This window comes from Podarcis filfolensis (genome assembly GCF_964270895.1).
Source record: "Podarcis filfolensis genome assembly, chromosome: 5".
NCBI classification, from domain to species: domain Eukaryota; kingdom Metazoa; phylum Chordata; class Lepidosauria; order Squamata; family Lacertidae; genus Podarcis; species Podarcis filfolensis.
Window position 1 is genome coordinate 20221071 of NC_139608.1, and position 22048 is coordinate 20243118.

At 43.8% G+C, this 22048-nt stretch overlaps 2 protein-coding genes across 2 annotated transcripts in view; both read left to right on the plus strand.

Annotated features, from left to right (window-relative positions):
- LOC310762436 (uncharacterized protein) overlaps positions 1-22048 on the plus strand; it is a 232719-nt gene that overhangs the window by 51511 nt on the left and 159160 nt on the right. The window lies entirely within an intron of this gene.
- On the plus strand, positions 107-19330 carry LOC310762442 (ovocalyxin-32-like). Its single transcript, XM_083613588.1, has 6 exons — positions 107-400; positions 11451-11513; positions 14740-14896; positions 16584-16711; positions 17871-17936; positions 18726-19330. The coding sequence occupies exons 1-6, from the start codon at positions 140-142 to the stop codon at positions 18888-18890; spliced, it is 840 nt and encodes a 279-aa protein (XP_083469714.1). The 5' UTR covers positions 107-139; the 3' UTR covers positions 18891-19330.

The window sequence follows — 22048 nt, forward strand, 5'->3', positions numbered from 1 at the left end:
CCTCCTCCCGTCTGGGGCCGGAGCCAGGCGGCGGGGAGGAGGCGGGACCGGCTTCCGGAGAGGGGAAGCCCGCACTATTTGTACTTGGTCTGCCGCTCCGGCTCAGTCACTCGCTCGCCTCCTCCTGCCGGGGAAGAAGATGCTGCGCTCGGAGACGACCCTCGTCTTGGCGGCGCTGCTCGCGCTGTTCTGGCCCTCGGGAGGCGACCCGGCCCCTCCGAAAGCGCTCTGGAAGCAGCAGCAGCAGCAGCAGCAGCAGCAGCACTTTCGGCTGTCGCTGAACCCTTACACCGCGCTGGCCCGCCGGCCCGCGCAGACGGCCCTCGACTTCTTCAACTACCTGCAGAGCTCGCCCAGCTCTCTGCGGAGTCTGGCGTACGTCAAGAAGGCGTCCGCCAAGGTAAGGCAGGGCAGGGCTCCTTGGGCCGAATGGTCTAGGGGGACAGGGAAGCGCACTCTGCACATGGGCAGAGGCGCGGCGCTTTGGAACGCCGCCGTGGGAATCGTTCAAGGGGGCGTGGCTTAAGTAACATGTGGGGTAAGCATTTGTACCGGGAGTGGGGCCCATGGGCGTGGGCAGGGAGGGGCGGCTGCCCCCCTAAATCAATTAAATCAGTACAAAATGCTTAACTGAGGTTCTGCCACCCACCCACCCCCAATCTTTCTCCAAAATCCACGCGCAGTGTCTGGAACAGAGCCTTCTGTGGGACTTTGCAGATGGAGTGGACTCTATTCTACAAAAGCAGCTTCTGACTCCTTAATAAATGTGTCAAGTCCTTGAGGCATCACAAGACAGCTTTTGCTGCAAAGCAGACTGAAATGGTTCCCCCTATGGAAATCCTCTGTTAATGTTGCCCCCCCCCCCCCCACGGTAGAGCCATTGTGCCTTTTGAGGTGGCAGAAATGTATAGTGGGCAGGTGTGTGTGTGAGTGTTCAGCTCCTTTCTGGATAAAGCTCCACCTGTTAAACTTCTGTCTGACTCCCTGGAAAAAAAGTTGGCAACTCTGCTCGCTCTATGTACAGTACTATGGAATTTGCTTGTAAACTGAAGAAAAGGCTGACTGTCACGCAGAAGTTGACCATGTTGGTGAGCCCACTGGGTCCTGTCCATGCACACCTGTGCTTGATTTGCAGTAAAATGCTGCTTGGTGCAAGGTAGCAGGAAGACCCTCAAGCTAGTGAGAGTGGAACTGGAAAGTTCAAAGAAGTCTCGCCATCACAGCTGGGCTCCAGGGCAACTTGTTTGCTCTGCCTGCTGGGACTGTAGCCAACATGTGTGATGCTCTGGCATAATGCAGGCTGTAGTGATGGCCACCAACTGTATCCACATTAATGGCTTATAATGCAGCTAGGCTGTTCATTTTTCTCAATTTGGGTTAGAATCCTAGAATGTCAGAGATCTAATCCAACCCTTTGCAATGCAGGAATATTCTGCCCACCATGGGGCTTGAACCCTTGACCCTGAGATTAAGAGTCTCACTCTCTACTGAGTGAGCCATCCCAACTGGCCTAGGGGAAAACTCGTCAAAACACAATACTTCATAAGAAGCAAGAAGATAGATGCCCAGGGAGATATGGATTGTGGCTAATGCTGTGTATACGCTGCTTCTGAAACCAGCTGTGGGAGTACACTGGTTGCGGAGTATATGGGAGTGTGTGCAATGCCTTGAAGAGCTTTAAAAGGGATGCGGGATAAGCTTATTCATGGTTGAAAATGGATACCAGTTGCTGCAGGACACAGCTGGGGAGAGTAATGTTGCACTCATGGCCTGCTTGCAAGCTTCCCATAGAAGGGACTGTTCACATAAAAACTCAGTGATGTGAGCTTTGTTGTTCAACAGTGACAAGTTGCTAATATGCAGAAGGGATGGGTGATCTTTCTTGCTTTTCATGCATGTTTCTGTATGTTAATGACTTGTTGGGTAGCTAAAATTGTAAGCTACTAGAATTGATGTAAATGTGTACAGGGTCTTTTTGCAATAAAACTGGTTATAACTTGATGCAAGTGTTTAACAATTGGGTCTGTTAAGTCTGACCATACATCACTGTGATATAATGTGGACGTTCAGAAAGGTAAAACTACAAGTCTTAACCACAGTGTAACTTACAGTTTCCTAAAAACGTTAACCTGGCAGCTATAGAATACACTGTGTGCATTTATAATAGCTATTTTATATATTGTAGTGTCAACATTTTTAAATTAAATGTTTTACATTCAAAAAGAAGAAGAAGAAGGGACTGTGAAGGCAGGATGAAGGATTAAATAGAACTTTGGTCTGAACTAGCAGGACTCTTAAGTTCTTGTGATAGGATGGGAACAGCTTGGGCTGAACTGCACATTTCCAGAGAACTGATGACTCCTAGTATCCAGCTGTTGTTTTCATTGGTATTTTGAATCATGAGTTCACCAGAAATTTGTCCCCCCAACTCTGTGGAGTCATTGGCAAAGCTGCTAGACTGAAAGTTTTAGCATTGTTCCTGAATAATGTTTCCAAGGGGGCACTTGTGAACAATTTAGAAAGACAAGGGGGCAGGGTCCTAAAATTTCTGTTACACACAGCTGCTCCAGAAGGGATGCTTTATCCCGGTGTTGCCTTGGCAGTGAAATATTTCAATGTCTGTGTTTGATTTGAAGGAGCTACAGTTTTATTTAGCAGACCTTAGTGGAAGCCGCTTCCTTAGTGCTAAGTTATTATGTCAAACAGTGAATACTTAGCAAGAAAATTGCTTAATTCAAATAACATGAGTTTTCTATGTTGAAAATCTTGGTGACCTCCTTTTTCCATTATGCCGTATTTTGCAAACACAATGCTTGAAGTTGGAACTCTGTAATCATTTTTCATTAGGGTGGAGGAGCCATAACATTTGAGGTTCGTATACTACACTGTGAGATGGAGATCACATATTATTCAGAATTTGCACCCTGCTTTTTTCTTCTAAAGAAGGCCTAAAGCAGCTAAGCAAAAGAACAACCACCAAAACCCTCATGGCCTTAAAATAGCAATTAACATAATGCCAATGTCAAGATCTAAGCAGAAAAAAATACAACTCTAGTAATCTAAGCAATCAGTACAATATATTTACAAGTGCAGGCAAAATAGCTCAGTCAGAGCCTGAGACACAATGTCAGGGTTGTGGATTCAAGCTCCACGTTGGGTGGTGAAAAGATTCCTGCATTGCAGGAGGTTGGACTACGTGATTCTCGTGGTCCCTTCCAACTTTGATTCTAAGAAAAGTTATACCTAGGCCAACAGACAATGGACAAACTGATGTTATCCTACTCCCAAAGAATCCATGACTACCACCTACGCTCCCTAAAAGATCAACCCCCCAGTCTAATCTGAAATAAAAGATGAAAAGAGAGAGTCTTTGGAGGAAGACACTGCCCTAGCACCATGAGTCATACCTTGGCTTTTGCAGATAAGAGATGAAAGAAAAAGGAAGTGACTCTCATCCTGCACTCTCTTCTTGTCAACGATAAGGAGGCAAAAATTAGTTTGACAAAACCCCAGAACCCTCAGAGCACAGCCACACTCATAAAAAAAAAAGAGGTAAGAGGCTGGAATGGGGCTGGTGCTTGCAGCTTCCCCCAAGGGACAATTGGAGGTGTGAACCTCAACAGAAGTGCCCCCTCCCCATCGAATGCAGAAGTGGTTACAAACAGCCAGATGGAACCACTTTACTGGGTGGGTGGAGTTCCTTCTTCAAGGCATCCAGGTCTCTTTAGGTGTGTCTGTTGAGTGCCTTCAGCAGCAAAAAATTCTGGTACCAGGGCAGGGTCTATCGATAGGAAGGTTCCCCCCGCCCCGCAGTGCCCAGCTGTTCTGACTTATGACACTGGGCTGCTGCTGTGCTCCCTTTAAACCCTGATGAGTGGTTCTTAAGGGGCAGTTTTGCAGATGAATCGCATCCATCACAAATTTCAGAAGAGCTACATATTGGGGGCTGTTATTAAGCCTGATCACATACTGTTTAATCCATTGTTAAGTTACCAGTCCGTTCTGTCCTAAAGAATAAATTAACTTGCAGTATGAATCTTGTAGTAACTTGTAGTATGAATCTGCCCTTAGTTAATCTGGGTAGACTCCCAGTCAGCAGTGTGTAGGCAAAGTTCTCACTTCCTCATCATAGAAAGGGAGATAAAGGACACATTGGACAAGGTATTCCCTCTGCCATTTGTCACACATTTTGAGATGCTGTTGATTGTTCTAACATCTCCCAGTTATAATGGCATTAAAATGGTATTGTTATGACTTTGGATCATATATGAACAGCAGGGTTTAGCACAAAACCATAATTCAGAGTTGGCTAATGGCTTTTTCCAAGCAAAACTGGATCAGTTTAATGTAATTGGTTCCTTCTTGCACTGCCCTGTACATTTGTGATTGAATAGTCCCGACTGGGTCAGACCAGAGGCCTGTCTAGATGAGTATCTTTCCCCCTTAGTATCCAGTCAGATGCCAATGGGAAGCCCACAAGGCAGTGATAGCCTAATCATATTTTAAAGTCCGTTGCGACATCTTGTGGCAGTGAATTTCATACATTAATTAATTCCTTTGTAAAATTCTCTCTTTTCATATGTCTTGCATTTCCTTCCCATTGGATGTCTCTGAGTTTTCTTGTATAATGAGAGGCATATGAATTTGACATTTTACATGCTCACACAATGAGATACAGCTGTTTCAGAATGTTAACAGTAATTTATTTATTTTTGGCACAAAGAGAGAGTAGCCACTTTGCCAATGTTTCCTAAATGAACTTTCAGTTTAGGATCTTGTGTGCCAATATCCAAGTGGTTTGAGTTTCCAGGGGTTTCAGGTTTGAGGCACAGCAGAGACTGTGGTGTCTTTATGATATATGGTTTATTTAAGCATACACACACACACACAACCTGAGCCTATGATGGAGGGGTTCACACAAGATCTTCCATAGCCACAGCCTTTGATTCAAACAGAAACCAAACATTGCTCTCGAACTCTGCTCTGACTCTCTCTAGCTGGCTGCTTTCCTTCTAGATCACATTACTTCCAAACTCTCTTTCTAACTAACCATTAGCTGGGAAGGTGATCCCACCCATCTGCCGTCTCACACAGAGACTCCTTCCTTTCTTAAGGGAATGGCCCATCTCCCAGGCTATCGCCACAGGAAACTAGCCTGGCTTATATTTTAACACTTGCTGGATCCAGGAGTTAGAAGGGTCTTTGCATACAGTCTACATCCTCCCCCACCCACTCAAAACCATACAAAGGCTCAGTTTGTCAGTAGCAAAGAGAATGGGAATTCGTGATGAAAGCCATTCACACATTTTCAAAAAAATTATGTTATCCAAACAGGCAATGTTTGCTAATGAATAAAATTGTAAAGCCAGAGGTATGTTGTGCTATCCAAGCATGCTAATGAAAAACCAGGCTTGTTGTTTGGATCTCTGGCACAGCCAAGTGCTGATGAGGCTGTATACAGTAGAGGATAAACATATTCAGCCTCACTTGTGAAGATCTCAAAGAGCTCCCTGCAAACCTAGTCCAAGTGGGTTAAGACCAAAGCTCTCCTAAGATCTGCTGCTGGCTCTAATCTCCACTTGAATAATAAATCTTGTATTCCATTCTATCCCTTTGAAAATCTGAAGAAATATTCTTAAGCAGGCAGCAAAAAGCCTGGGGCAATGTTTTCTCTCCCCCCCACCCTCTGTTGTATTTCAGAGGTATTCGCTGGGTAGAAAAAGACAAGAGTAAGCATTCTTTGTAATGTTTTACAAAACAAACCAGCTGTCTGGCCAGGATTGAAGAAGGGTGTTTGTTAACATTTCCAGCCTTTGGACTTCATCAAAAGTGTGTTTCTTTGGATGAAGTTTGATCTGAAGCTATTCTTCTATGGAAAGACCTACTGCTTGGGGAGCAGGGCAGGTGGTGGTGGCAGCGGCGGTGGGGAAGGCGCAGCACAATTTCATGTGCTCAAAGAACCTATTCAGAACACTCTACCTCTTTGATTCCAACTTGGCAGAAATACTTGCCAGTTCCAGGGACTCCATATATACTTGCTTGGCATGGTAGATGTCACCTTGTGGCTTGCTAAATGCAAGGAGGTTCTTTTAATGAGATTCAGAAGCAATACAAACACAAGGGAGTGAGAAGATTAAAGATCTTATTCTAAACAGCAAGCATTATATACATTACCAAGCAAGGACTTCGATCTGCCACCGGGAAGCCTTCAAGAAGTGGCAAAGTCACTAGGTAGCCTTCGTTTGCACGACCCACTGGCCATCAGTTCATGCATGAGCTTCTCAGAACTATGCCCAAAACGCATCTGATTTATAGATAGCTAACTTGTTAGCCTATGTGCCTTGCTCTACTAGCTAGTGCAGATTATTATTTCGCTAGCCCCCTCTTCCAATACTCCACATTCCTCCAAACAATGTCTACCATCAAAGAAGGTCAGAAGGTACCCTGCATTATCACTTCTTTCCAACAAATTAAAGGCTGTTCTCAGCCATCAAATAACAGAACAAGAGACAGAGGGGAAGTAAACAGAGGCAGGAAGAGATAACCATGCTAGATCACTAGCTCCTCGAAATTACAATTATCTTCTACAAAAGATTACCCATACACCTTGCCAACCTATGCCCACCTACCATTTCCTTTTTACAGGCACGGACCTCGTTGGGGTTAGAATTTGGCAGTTTCTAGCCTGTAACCTAAGGGGTGTTCACTCTTTACACTTTCGCGTCAGGAAGTTTATGCCACAATAAATCTGTTAAGTCCTCAAAGTGCCACAAGGCTTTTGGCTACTTTTTTTTTTAATGCAACAGAGCAACCTAGCTAACCCCTCTGACAGAAATTGCATTTGATTCAGACAATGTTCCTGCAGCTCACATACCCAATGGAAGGAAGTATCTTTCTACAATGTGATCCCTCTGGGTTGCAACCTCAAGCCTGCAAGTGCTTGTCGGCACCATTTTCTGCATGTTGCTGCGGGAGTATTGCAAACATGGATGTCATTGTGGCCATGGTAAATCGGTTTATCCCTCCACCACCATTTTTTAAACTCTTGCCCTTCCCCTAAATAGCTCTGTCCCCCCCCCATTTTACCTACATTACCTTCACCCGACATGTTGCACTAACATTACATTAGCCTCATAACTCAAGAGTGTGACTTGCTCCACATCACACAAATAAGTTTGTCACTGAGCTTGAACCCAAGTCTCATCAGTCCAGATCCAATACACTATCAACTATACCCTTCTGATCTAAGCAATGCCCTAGTTTTATGCCCACAAGCTTATCGTATACAACTCTTAACCCAACAGCAAACAAAGGAAGTGGCAACTGGCTGTGTGGAGGTTTTGCACAACCATCATTGGGTTGTATGGAAAAAAGCTGTGCGAATCACATCTCAGTAGACTCCATTACTGATCTCTTTCTCTCATGCTGGAACAATCTTGAAAACGATTCCCTTTTGGATGTTTTGAGTTTCCCTCCCAGTAAAAACCTTGATATAGCTTTTAAATATAAAAGGAGACTTTTCATTATGGGGATTCCTTCACTTCCCAGATATCCAGCTTGCTTTGCAGTGGTGAAATTCATTATTGTTTCTCTCTGCTGCCAGATCTCCTCTTGGACAGAACTCCCATTCCTTGAGTGCTCTGATGCAGAGCATAGCACAGTGATATTAGAAGCTGGGCTTGCCAAACTTTCCCTTAGTAAGCAGCTATTTAAAAGATAGGAATCTGATCCGGGACAGAATTTGGCTGTCTTTTAACTCTCCCACCCCCCATCTCCCTGCTTTTAATCTGACTTCTACCAATTCCTGTTCTACACCTAGGGCAGGGGCAGGCAACCTAAGGCCCCTTGGCCGGATGCGGCCCAATCGCCTTCTCAATCCAGCCTACGGATGGTCCAGCAATCAGCATGTTTTTACATGAGTAGAATGTGTGCTTCTATTTAAAATGCATCTCTGGGTTATTTGTGGGGCATAGGAATTCGTTCAATTTTTTCCCCAAAATATAGTCCGGCCCCCCACATGGTCTGAGGGACAGTGGGCCGGCCCACGGTTGAAAAAGGTTGCTGACCCCTAACCTAGGCCATTATTCAACCCAAGTCTTAAGCAAACTTCATTGATTTCAGTTGACTTAGGCTGCAATCCTATAACACACTTATTAGGCAATAAGTCCCGTTAAATAAATGGTGGGCCTTATTGACTAACACAACTAACAACTCAGCCTTAGGCATTCCTATTCAGAAAAAAGCCCTACTGGGCGCAAAGGGAATTCCTCCCATGCAAATGTATCTAGGGTTACCATATAAGAAGGTACTGAAGAGAGGGGCATTTTGGGGGGGACTGCCCTGCCACTTTCACCCCCCCCAAAAAACCCACACACAAAATGTCCCTTAAAGCATTTTCCTCAAAAGTCAACTTCAATCCTGCTCTTACAAGCTAATTTCCTGGAACTTGCTTTAGGGTGAGTATAAGGGCTGGCTTGTAAAAGATGTGCTTAGCTTCCATCGTTTATTATGAAGCAGCGAATAGCTCCTATTAAATCCACTGATTTCAGTGGGTCTGCTTTGAGTATGACAAAATTTGAAAGCAGCCCTGTGGTCCTAAAGTTGGTGGGTTTCACTTTCCACCCATTACCAAAGCAGCTGTTATTTACGGCATTTTAATGAGAACATAGAGACAGTCGCACGTTTCCATTTCCTTTGTCGGGTCTCGTTTGACCCAGAGGCAGCCTGCTTGTTGCTGTAAAATGTCAGACATAGTAATGCAGTCGTAGGGGTTTGCTTGTGAATCAGGATCATCACTGAGGGATGAGCAATACATTATCACTCAGAGGATAATGTGCTGTTAGTAACAGACTGACAAAAAGAAGTTTTTAAACAGCACACATCTTTTGAAACTGGCAAACACCTGTGTATAATACATAAACTTGTCTGTCTTCCTGTATGACTTGATATTCTAAATTTTGAAAGGAGGCTGGACTTTGGTGGATAATATTGTTTATAGAATGTTCCTCTTCAACCAGGCCTTTTGACTGGTTAATATTCTACAACCTTTTAAGTGTCTTTGAGGTGGTGGTGCGTTTATTGTTTTGTTGTTTTTGTTTTAACTATTTAGTTGTGTTTTTGCCTTGTATTTTATCACATGAACTGCCCTGAGAAACATCACTCTTATAAAAATGCTGTGTATAACCACAAGGCATTCACTTTAAAAAGCAATAGTCCCTTTTTACTTACACTGATCTTCAGCTCTATAAAGGATTTTATTAGAACGAATTTTTATCTCTCTGATAATCAGCCTATCACTAAATTTGATCAGGACTGCTGACTATGTTTTACCACAGCAGGTTTAAACATCCTGTTCTAACTAAAATAAACAAAGTTAAGTTTTAGGCTTACTTCTGGTAATTTTAGACAGAGACATGACTGTGACTATCAGGAAAGGACCCTGAACCTCTGAATTTGCCACTATACCACTGCATGCACCGACAAACTATGGTTGGTTGGAAATGGAAAGGAAGGCTTCTGATTGCCTTCTCCTAGCGGTGCTAGAGGAGGAGTATACAAGCCAGAGACTCACATGGTGCTAACACTGGGCTCTCAAATTTCAGCAGCACCCCGTGCGACACTAAAATCCTTCCCCCATTGCTGCCTCTTGCACTCTGTTCTAGAGCATTATTTTGGTGCCCCCTGCAAAGCAGTGCCCAGTGCAGCCATACCAGTCGTGCTACCCTAAAACTGCCTCTGCATTTAACCATAAAAAGGTAAAGGTAAAGGGACCCCTGACCATTAGGTCCAGTCGTGGCCGACTCTGGGGTTGCGGTGCTCATCTTGCTTTATTGGCTGAGGGAGCCGGCATATAGCTTGCGGGTCATGTGGCCAGCATGACTAAGCCGCTTCTGGCAAACCAGAAGCCGTTTACCTTCCCGCTGGAGTGGTACCTATTTATCTACTTGCACTTTGACGTGCTTTCAAACTGCTAGGTTGGCAGGAGCAGAGACCGAGCAACAGGAGCTCACCCCACCGTGGGGATTCGAACCGCTGACCTTCTGATTGGCAAGTCCTAGGCTCTGTGGTTTAACCCACAGCGCCACCCGCGTCCCAGTACTCCACACTTAACCATACTTAGCATTATATCTGAACCAGCAGGGTAGGGTTGCCATGTTTCAAACAGTGAAAATCCGGACAGCTTTTTCGGTGGGGGGGGGGGAGAGAGATGATTTCTGCCTGGACATTGCTGCCAAATGTAGTGTTCAGGATATGTCCAAGAAATTCCAGATATATGGCAACCCTACACCAGGGTCTTGGCTTATAAAAAGCTATATAATGATTGCTCAGGTTACTTTCTTCGGCCCTAACAGAACACCATGTTACTATCGTTTTTACAGATAGGGGTGTCTAAGCAATGTGATGCTACTAATGCTAGAAATGCTGTTAAACAAATCCATGAATAAGTGACATTTATTAAAACCTGAACAGTATTCAATGGCCAAATGTAATGCCTGAAGCTAGATATCTCTTGAAACAGCATTTTTTCTTCTTCTTTTCTGTATTGAAAGATTAATCTTTGCAGAGGTAAAATGATTCCTCAGTGCATTTCTTTGCTAGCGAGGAGCCTATAAAAACAAGCAGTGCATTGTCAAGGTCTAAACTCTCTAGCAAGCCGTTTTGGAATTCCCTCACCCTTCCTTATCTGTCTAGCTTGCATCCTTTCGGGATATGCAGAAATGGTGCTTGAAAATGTACCTGTTTTGGATGAGAGTTTAGGGACCAGGCCAGTGTCGTTCACCAGACTGTTTCCAAATGACCAGGTATTTTTAAATAACCGAGAAGATGCATGGAAATTATGCCCTGTACACACACACATGGCAAGTTGCATCATGAAGCTTGGATAACTACAGCTGCCAATTAATTGGTTAGCTCCCGTTCTGCCCTTGTGCCTGTAACTGCAGCCAGTTCTTCCTGAGGTTCAATTAGAAACTTTGTGGTCTAATCACAGCTCATGTGAAGGGGTTTGTGTGTGCAGACAAAATGGTTGTTAATACCTTGAAGTCATAAGCCCAGATATAATCATACGAATGCAGCCTCTCTTAGGCAAGCAGAAACCAAAAAAGACCTTTTGGAAGTTTTACTGATGCTTGGAAAGGAAGTTTTGTTTTTGGATCATGCAGACAAGTTCTTACAATGTATAAATTAAGGAGAAGTTTGCTACATATTTATCATTCTTTTTAAAAAAAAACAAAAACAAACCCCACAACATTTGTTCGGAAGGTTTGATTTAAATCGCCACACAAAAGGGCTCATTTGAACAATTTCTTTCAATCAAGTTTCCAACTTTGAACCTGCAGCAGGACATCATTTGAATGCTAAGTATTATTATAATGTGATGCTTCTGGATTCATTGTTGTTCTTTAAAAAAAAATGCTGTGAAGTGCAACTGTTGCTTCTTTCTCTTCCAGTTTATCCCAGGAGTTGAGCGCAAGTACTCCCTGAAGTTTGCTACAAAAGATGCTAAGTCTGGGGTAAGTTTGCACAATAAAATGGAACTTTGTGTCACACGTGGTACTTCCCAGACATGTTTTTGCTGAGTCTTCCTGGCCCCTGCCCAAGTCACTTCTCTTATCCACAGCGAAAGCAACAAACCTGCCATGGCTTCTTGGTGCTTGACCTATTTGCAAACAAGGGTCTGCACAACCCTTGGCTATAATGGATTCCCTTTTCCCTTCTAGACACCTGCTGAAAATTGTTCTGTATAAGCAGGTCTATCTAGACGTATGACTTGGTTGCAGCTGTTTTTAAATATGTTTAACACGTTTCATTGAGTTTATTTGTTGTTTGGATGTTTTTATTTTAATTTTGGTTGTATTTCTATCACAGAGGTTTGTTTTGGGGGAAGGACAGGCAGTGGCGTAGCGTGGGGGGTGCAGGGGGGGCCGGCCGCACCGGGCGCAACATCTGGGGGTTAGGGTTAGGGGGCGCAAATCCACGGGTTAGGGGGCACAAATTACTTGCCTTGCCCCGGGTGCTGACAACCCACGCTACGCCACTGAGGACAGGATATAAATGTTAATTCAGATGCAAGAACCCCCCCCCCCCCGTATCCCCTCTGCCCTGCCTCATGCAGGTGTATGCCATAGCTGTCAACGTTTCTCTTTTTTTAAGGGAAATTCCCTTATTCCGAATAGGATTCCTCGCAAGAAAAGGGAAAAGTTGACAGCTATGGTGTATGCTGTTCCTGAGCTAAGGGAAGCCATTGTCTATCACTATTGTTTTTGTCATGGTGCTGGCATTCAAAGTCCAAACATTTTTTATATTGTTTGATGCATTTTATGTTTTTTACCTTTATTGTATATTACTATTGTACTGATATGTATTAAGTTCACCACTTTGGGGAGGGTGGCCGGGGGCTAAAAAATGGCATATAAATAAATCATGCCAATGCTGGTGCTTCTTCTAGAAGACTTTGTTTGCTGCCCTGTGGTGCTGGAAGATATGTGCAGGTCTTCCAACTAGTCATAGCTCAACAACACCTTCCTAGTAGTACATAGCACACACTCCCTTAGTGGCTCAGTTGATTTCTCCCACCCCGCCCCCAATACTTCTACCCAAGCACAGACTGCCCGGTGCGTCTTCACAACAATACACCTCCTGCATCTTCCTCTCACATTCTGCAAAGAGGCAAGGCTCGATCTCTTGTCCCAGGTTTTGGGGGGCAGGTGTCATGTGCCTGCAATTCAGCAAGTGCAGCTTCTCTGGTCATGTCTGGATTTAAGAAAGGCAGCACCCCAGATTTGTAATGTCCTTAAAAGCGCACATGGCAGAAAGTGAGGAGAAATAAAGAACCTTTTAATGAGGGTGAAAGAGGAGAGTGCAAAATATGGTCTGAAGCTCAACATCAAAAAAACGAAGATCATGGCCACTGGGCCCATCACCTCCTGGCAAATAGAAGGGGAAGAAATGGAGGCAGTGAGAGATTTTACTTTCTTGGGCTCCATGATCACTGCAGATGGTGACAGCAGCCACGAAATTAAAAGACGCCTGCTCCTTGGGAGAAAGGCGATTGCAAACCTAGACAGCATCTTAAAAAGCAGAGACATCACCTTGCCAACAAAGGTCCTTATAGTTAAAGCCATGGTTTTCCCAGTAGTGATGTATGGAAGTGAGAGCTGGACCATAAAGAAGGCTGATCGCCGAAGAATTGATGCTTCTGAATGCTGGAGGAGACTCTTGAGAGTCCCATGGACTGCAAGAAGATCAAACCTATCCATTCTTAAGGAAATCAGCCCTGAGTGCTCACTGGAAGGACAGATCCTGAAGCTGAGGCTCCAATACTTGGGCCACCTCATGAGAAGAGAAGACTCCCTGGAAAAGACCCTGATGTTGGGAAAGATGGAGGGCACAAGGAGAAGAGGACGACAGAGGACGAGATGGTTGGACAGTGTTCTCGAAGCTACCAGCATGAATTTGACCAAACTGCAGGAGGCAGTGGAAGACAGGAGTGCCTGGCGTGCTCTGGTCCATGGGGTCACGAAGAGTCGGACACGACTAAACAACAAATAAAAGCACACATGAAGCTGCCCGATACCATTGGTTCATCTAACTCAGCATTGTCTACAATCTTTTCACTCCAAGGGCCCACCCTTAGCCCACACATGCAGTTTGGGACAAAATTGTAAGGTTGGAAGGGACTTCAAGGGTCCTATCTAGTGCCGTGTAGGAATCACAGATAAGTAATCCCAGACAGATGGCCAGCCAACCGCTGCTTAAAAACCTCCAAGGAAGGAGAGTCCAGAAGCTCCCAAGGGAGTCTGTTCTACTGTCAAACAACTCTCACCACCAGCTAGTTCTTCCTAATTAGTCAGGATCTCCTTTCTTGTAATTTGATTCCATTGGTTCAGGTCTGGAGCAGCAGAAAACAAGCTTGCTTTATCATCCGTGTAATAGATAGTTGAAGATTGCTCTCAGTCTTCTCTTTGCCAGGCTAAACATACCCAATTCCCTCAACTGTTCCTCATAAGGCTTGGTCCTCCTCCTCTGAACGTGTTCCAGCTGAACAATATCCTTCTTAATACACTTCTCTTTTTAACCATATACAGTGGTACCTCGGGTTACAGACACTTCAGGTTACAGACGTACGCTTCAGGTTACAGATTCTGCTAACCCAGAAATAGTACCTTGGGTTAAGAACTTTGCTTCAGGATGAGAACAGAAATCGTGCTCTGGCAGCGCAGTGGCAGCAGGAGGCCCCATTAGCTAAAGTGGTGCTTCAGGTTAAGAACAGTTTCAGGTTAAGAACGGACCTCCGGAACGAATTAAGTACTTAACCCGAGGTACCACTGTATTTGTATGGTAGGTGTGCTGCTGTTGTGACCCATTTGAAGATCAGTAGTCCACATGGACTGGTCATGGGTTCTCTAGGATTGCAAGCTTAAATTAGATATTTACCAAGTGATTGTTTCACATGTGCTTTTGAGGGAGAGGGAGAGAAGCCCTTAGACTAGGGGTCCAGATTGACATTCTGGCATGTGGAAGATGGGTTAATATGTCCCCCACTTACTGTTTTCTGACCCAGCACACACACCCAGCCTACTTTTTGCCTCCAAAAATTATTTGCTTGCACAGCACTTATTCTCAGAATGTGTTTCTTGGACTCACTAGTGGGTTCTCTGGACCGGGCATGTGGGAATGTAAAAGCCTTTCAGTTGGAAGTAAATAGCATCATTTTGTGCTTTGGTTTTTTCCCCTAAGCAAAATCTAGGCTCGTGCCTTGCAACTGTTCGGTACCAGAGAGAAAAGCCTAAACCGAAGGTTGATATTGTGTGCCCACACAGCAAAGACCCAGAGGGCCTAGGCCATCTTCCGCAGAATATGCTACAGGATGTCGCCTTGTTCCACAGCATCAGAGGTATATCTCTTGCAAATGATCTCTATGGTACCTCTCATTACAGTTAGCAAAATTAATCAATGTTGCATGAACCTGGACTGATAAGAGATGCCAGGAAAACTAGTGGTGAATGCTGTGATCCTGCACTGGTTACAGCTGCCTGTGGTTTGCAAGTCCAGTAATACGAAGGTTTTCTTCTTTAGTAATCAGTAGCTATTTCCCCTTTCTTTTCCTGACTGTGGGAGAAGGCAGAAGGGTAGCCAAGTTGCTGAGGCTTAATTCTTTTGAGTTCCCAGTGAATAAGGAACTCAGTCCCTCTATGTGATTTGCACACAAAGAGGAACCATTTCCTTCCTTTCAGCCCAGCGCAGTGCTTGGCCAAAGCGTCTTTGTGGGCGGAAAAGCAGGACGTTAAGAGCAGTCGCAGCAGGTCCTTCACCTCTGGCATTCCCTCAGGTTCACAGCTTGCATGACAGACATGCATATTGGCAAGATGATTATGAGTCCGTGAAGCAGTCTGTCTGTCTCTTTTTTCCTTTCTAAGTAGCACATATATGTTCATTTGTATATATGTTCATTTCATCCTTCGCCTCTCCCACACCCAAAGCGTTTTAAGGGGGGGGGGGCTGTTGCAAATCAGCTCCTGACATTTGGAAAAAGGCATGGTGGGGGGAAAATGTGTTAGGAGAATTCAAGAACCCTGGAAGTCGCCACATAACACCAGTCTTGAAGGACCTACATTGGCTCTCAGTATGTTTCCGAGCACAATTCAAAGTGTTGGTGCTGACCTTTAAAGCCCTAAACGGCCTCGGTCCTGTATACCTGAAGGAGCGTCTCCACCCCCATCATTCAGCCCAGACACTGAGGTCCAGCGTCAAGGGCCTTCTGGCGGTTCCCTCATTGCGAGAAGCCAAGCTACAGGGAACCAGGCAGAGGGCCTTCTCGGTAGTGGCGCCCGCCCTGTGGAACGCCCTCCCAGCAGATGTCAAAGAGAAAAACAACTACCTAACATTTAGAAGACATCTGAAGGCAGGGAAGTTTTTAATGTGTGACATTTTAATGTATTTTTAATCTTTGTTGAAAGCCACCCAGAGTGGCCGGGGAAACCCAGCGAGATGGGCGGGGTACAAGTAGTAAATTATTATTATTATTATTATTATTATTATTATTATTATTATTATTATTATTATTTAATTAATTAATTTAGAGGTCCAGCTAGCTCAGCATTGTCTGTATTGACTAGTAGCCGCTTCCCAGGATTTTCAGACAAGGATGTGTCCCATTCCTACCTGGATATGCCATGAATTGAATTGGGGATCTTCTCAATGCAAAGAAGATGCTCTGCCACTGAGCTATAGTGGTCCAACTGGTGATTTCTGCAGCCAGCTTCTCCCCACTGAAGCCAAAGTGAAACAAAAACTCACATAATCTGTTTTTCCAAAGTTCACCAGAGATAAATGGATTTTTGTTTTCCAAGAAATGGAAGCACGATCAGGCCAGCTCTGTCATTCTTAACATTGGCAACTATTCTCACCCTAGTTCTTAAAATTCCCATTGGGGGGGGCAGCTTGCATCATACGCAACTAGGCCTTGAGCATCCACAACAGGACGTCCAGGAGAGCCTCAGTCTCTTTGTCATAAAATAATCTCATTATCCTTTTTCCTTAAACACACACACACAAAACCACCACTATTTTTCTGTCTGCAGATGGCAACAAGCCCTCTCAGGATCTTCTGCAGAATTTGGCCGCCATTGGAAACAGTTACATCTCATGGGAGAAATCATCTGAACGCAGAAGTTACACCGTGACACAAGTGACAAATTTGAAGCCGTGGGTAGGTGAAATTCTGCGCCTGCACAAGGGGAAAACGGGCCTTGTGCAGCAGATTTTGCAGGCCTCAGCAGCAGCGGGGGCAAAGCTCATTCTGCCCTTGGACAACCTTCCATCTGTCTACCTCCTTACTTACAGCCAGTCTAAGGGGTGCGGCGCCTGTCAGCCTCCTTAGTCTTGGTGTTGCCTTTGTACAGAGGAGGAGGGGTGTGTGTGTGTGTGTTGGACTGGCTAGATGCAGTCAAGTGGTGCTTACTCCTTGGTAAGTATGTTTTAAGCTTCAAATCAGTAGGGCTTTTCTTTTTTTTAAAAAAAGGGTGATTCACTTTTCTCTGCCATCAAATGCAAACAACACAAATGTGATGCTATCAGGAACCATATTTTTCGCCCTATAAGACGCACCAGACCATAAGATGTACCTAGTTTTTGGAGAAGGAAAACAAGGAGAAAAAAAATTCTGAATCCCAGAAGCCAGAACAGCAAGAGGGATCTGACTTCTGAGATAGCCTCTTGCTGTTCTGGCTTATGGGATAGCCGTGTGCAGCCTCTTCCGGGCAGCGGGAGGAAGGCTCCCCCAAGAGCCACGCTTCCTTTAAAGAGCGCATGGAGCATGTGTGCGGCTCTTGGGGGCTTTTCCCCTAGGAGGGAGAAGGGCAGCCCTTCTCCCTCCTCGGGGAAAAGCCCCCAAGAGCCGCACACACGCTCCACGCGGCTCTTTAAAGGAAGCGCTGAGGAGAGCCTCCCACCTGCATTCGCTCCATAAGACACACACACATTTCCCTTTACTTTTTAGGAGAGGAAAAGTGCATCTTATAGAACGAAAAATACGGAGAGTTCCAAGATCGGGCACAGCCTTAGTGCAATAAGCAATGATAAACAACAGTAGCTTCAAGTTAGTTGCAAAAGCAGTGGAGGGGTGTGTGGATGTCCTAAGGAAGCTTTGCTGTGTCTACCAGAAATGCTATGGTACTTCTTGACTGCTTTGGAATAAAAACAGGTAGTTATTGCTGATGTAACGTGAAACACAAAATTGCATAGAGCCACCCCCACCATCCCTGGATCAAATAACAGTTTCTTTCATATTTCACTTAATGCAAATCACTGCATTTTTAAAGTGGAATTTTTGATTGACCATCTTCTTTCTAACTTAGTTTCCTGCCCAGGTAAGAAAGTACATTACTTTCTTTGAAGTTGACTACACCGCTCAGCTGACAAGTGATTCCTCAGAGGTAAGAATACTATAATACATATGCTTGCTTCTCACTCATGTAATAAATGTGATTGTGCAACAATCATCTACTTTGAAAACCAGCATAGTAAGTGGCTAAGAAACTGAGCTGAAATTAGGGTGCATCAGCCATGAATTAATTCACTATGTGGCCTGTCAAGTTGTTCTCTCTCTTTCAGGCTCAGTAAAACAGAATAAAAAGCTTCAGTATCCTATGTGTTTATTCAGCAGTCCCCCTAAATTCAATAGGGTTGCTCCCTAGTAAGCGGGCTTATTTATCTACTTGGAAGCAAGTCTTATTTGTGTTCAATGGGACTGTGTCTATGATCATCTTAAACTGCAACCCTGTACCCTTTCACCTGGGAATAATCTCCACTAAACTTAACAGGACTTATAAGTGGCAGGCTTGGTGGGAGAGGGCCTTCTCAGTGGCTGCTCCCAGATTTTGGGACTTCTGCTTAAAAGAAGCTAGTCCTTCCACTGGCAGGTGAAGACTTTTATTGTGCCAACAGGCTTCGAGGAATTGGCTGCTTTTAACGAAAGAGTTTGTGCCATGAAATGTTTATGGCCCATTATCTGAATGCTTGAATAGTTAGTTTTAATTCCATTACTATTTAATTGCTTTTTAATTACTGGGGTTTTTTTTTCTATTTTGTCTGTCTGGGGGGGGGAAGGTGGGATCTAAGTAAATAAATGAATATAAGACTTCAGAGTATTTAAGTGTAGAATTGGGCATTCAAGCATTCAACAGTGCTACATAAATACTGATTACTTTTGCATGTTTCTCTAGAACCTTTCCTGCCACGTCCGTGTTGCCTGGAGACCTGGCTTGACGGCACGAGTGAAATATGACTGCTCTTCAGAGGACGACTCTTCAGAATCTGCAGATGGTTCTGGGGTGGAAGAGGGATCTGCTAATGGGGTCATACTTCAATATGATGAAAGTAATTTTTAAGTAGGAAGAACGCCTGCATTATAAAGCTGTAAACATTTTTTTGCGAAGGTGTAGATGACCTTCCATTAATATTCCAAAACCACTGTTGTGATTCTTCTATATAAATTGTTACCACATATTTCAAAGCTTTGCACTAGTCACTTCTGAGCTACCATAAATATCCTCTTTTCTTTGTAATTTCTGAAAAGAAAAAAAATATTTTTGCTAAAACTTCTGAAAACTTTTTTTAAAAGAAAAGAATATATGTAAAAACTACTGATTTGTCACCAAGTTTCTGGTAGGAGGTAACTTTGTATGAGACAAATTTAATATATAAACAAATGTCTTTTAAGTTTCTTAAAACTGCCATTTTAAATAAATATTTGATAAAATATTTTAAGTTTTGAAAATAAAACAGTTGATGCTAACTTTTAACATCTCCAATAAAATGAATACCGGTACATTTTGTGTATGCTGTCTTATTGGTCAATTTCAAAATTATTCTGTGTAGCAGGGAGAAGATACTGAATATGCAGGGAAAGTGAAAACTGATTAAAATTATGAACTGCTTTTCATGGGACACTTTCTGAGATGCATGATAAATTTGCTCCTAAAGACTGACCTGCCTCCAGCAATCTTGTAATTATCTACTTCAGTTTTAGCTGGAGATATATATACCTTTCTAAATTCTTTTATCAAGACAAGCATATTTAAAAAATATCATGTATCTCTGCAACAGGGCAGCTGGCATTGTCTATCATGGGGCTAATATGGGAAGATAAATAGAACATGTACAGTCAATATAATTTTTAAAGTAAAGCTAAAGACATTTTATTAAATTAAGACAGTGACTAATTAATGGAATTTCTATGTGAACATTTCTGCAACAGTCTTTTAGTGACTTAATAAAGTCGAAGTATCGATCCAGGATGAAGTCTGCTCTGAATATTAAAGAGTCATTAAATCAATAGAGCTTAGCGACAGTCGATGTTTGGTGGCAGGTCCTCACGATCAGCTCACATGCAGGGAATCAGCTCTTTGCCTTGCCCTTTTTCACAGGAAGTTGTCCTGTTGCTTCTAGGTATCTGTTAACTAATTCTTCCTGGGTACTGGATAAGCAGGGCTGGTATTTGACGTATTCCATTGTGTATTCGCCTTTTCCCTGCAGACAAGAGAACCTCCACATTACGGACAAATTAAAAAAATTCTCAACTCTATGCATCACGCAAAACGTGACATCGTTTCCATGTAACGCGTGAAACTAAACACCGTAAATGCAGAAGTGGCACGGCAACCGTTGACTGCCTCTTGAGCAGGCGCCTGAGCTTACAAACCAGTGCTGATCAGTACGTAGTTACTGGCGATAAAAGGCAGCAAGGGCACTGTCAGCTTCAGAGCATCTCAGTTTAAAACCAGGAAGATAAACATGCAGGACAATGTTAACGTAAGGTTACCAGGCGTCCCTGTTTCCCGGGGACAGTCCCCGGATTTACAAATCAGTCCCCATACAAAATCCATTGAAGTTGAAAAGTGTCCCCGGATTCATTGAAACAAAATCTGGTAACCTTATGTTAACAGGGATAAGGATTGAACACATGGGGGCGGGTTGCTAATTATAATGGATTAAGAAAGCCTCCGGACCAGAAAATGTAACATAGGTAGTGGTTGGCTTACTCCTATCATATGTCACAAAAATTGTCACTTTCTTGATATGCAGCTGCAATCTAACATCTGGTGGTTTATTCCAAGCCTGCAGCATGAAGACTTCAGACCACCCTTTTCTCTGTGCTGCTTTCCCATCTGCACCTTTCCTTTCCTTCCTTCACATTTTCTTCCGCTGCTTCCACCATTTTCCTTCCTCTCTCTTGATTCCGTTGGTCTCTTCCTCTTCTCCTCCTTTCTCAGAATTGCTTTCCCAGACATTCTTTGCCTTCCCCCTTCAGTCTCCTTCCCAGACTTAGTCTCCCCCTCGTTCTCTAGAGCTGCTTGCCTTGGCGCTCTGTGACGCTAAGAAAACTCAGCCAAACACTGTAGCCCAAGGCTGCAGCGCCATCCTCGCAAAGGACCTTTAGTGCGCTACAGTAGGGATGTGGCTACAACACCAGAAACAGTAAACGTCAGCCAACAATGCTTTCTGAAAGAGAGAGATGTTTTGTTTTGTTTGTTCTAAAAAATAAGCTCAGAAATTATATATTCGCTTACCTCTGTGCACGACCTCAGTTCGTTAGAATATCCAAACATATTATTCAACGGCACCTGATGGCAAATGGAGAATGCATGTGATGCGGATTTTGGTGGGAAGGAGATTATTTCATATTTAAGGAAATCTACATTGCATCCAAGCCACATTCAGAGGTCCCATGAGTGAAACTCTGCTCACTCTGCTAGTCTGAGCAGGGGGGTTGACTGCTGCAAGAACAAGGCGCTAGACTAGGGCTACCCTAAACCCAATTTCGATCATCTCTCTCACTCCAAGCACGTTCCTCGGAATTACAAAGCCAGAGTTTGGGAAACACAGTAGGCTAAGTGCACACACATACTTTGCACAGGGCTAGTTCAAAAGTAAATGACTCTGCTTAATAAATGCTGCTTTATTAAGCTGAGAATGGGCACCAGATCCACAAGTTCCCCGCTAACCTCTCTCCCTGCAGGCTGGTTTTAGCACCAATAACCCGGCTTACTTTTAACCACAGTTTTCTGTTACATTTGGAGTGGGAAATGGTGATCCTTTATCTTAGCTCACTATGTAGAGTATAAAGTCATATTCTGGTTAGTTAAGGGGGGGAATTAAGCCACAGGGTGTGTTTTTTTGGAAGCAGTGAGAAATTCATTCAAATACCATGAGAAACTGGCTGAAATTAACTAGGACACAAGCACCAAAGGGGTCCAAAAGTCACTATCCATTTAATAAACTGATTTGTATCTGAACTGGTTAACTAAATTTGGATTTTTTAAATTTTATTTTACCATAAAGGACCACGACACTGATTATAGCTCACCCAACAGATAAACATTAACTGAGCAGAGAGGAATTCTTAATATATTGTGTTATGGGCTAGCCAGTTGGGTGGAAAGGAGAGTTAGGGAGGAAAGGGGTTTGCCAGCTGCAGGCAGGTTTTTTTCTCCCCATTCTAGGGCTGTATCCAAAGCCTCTCCTTATCTGCCTCTGGTGTGTCCTC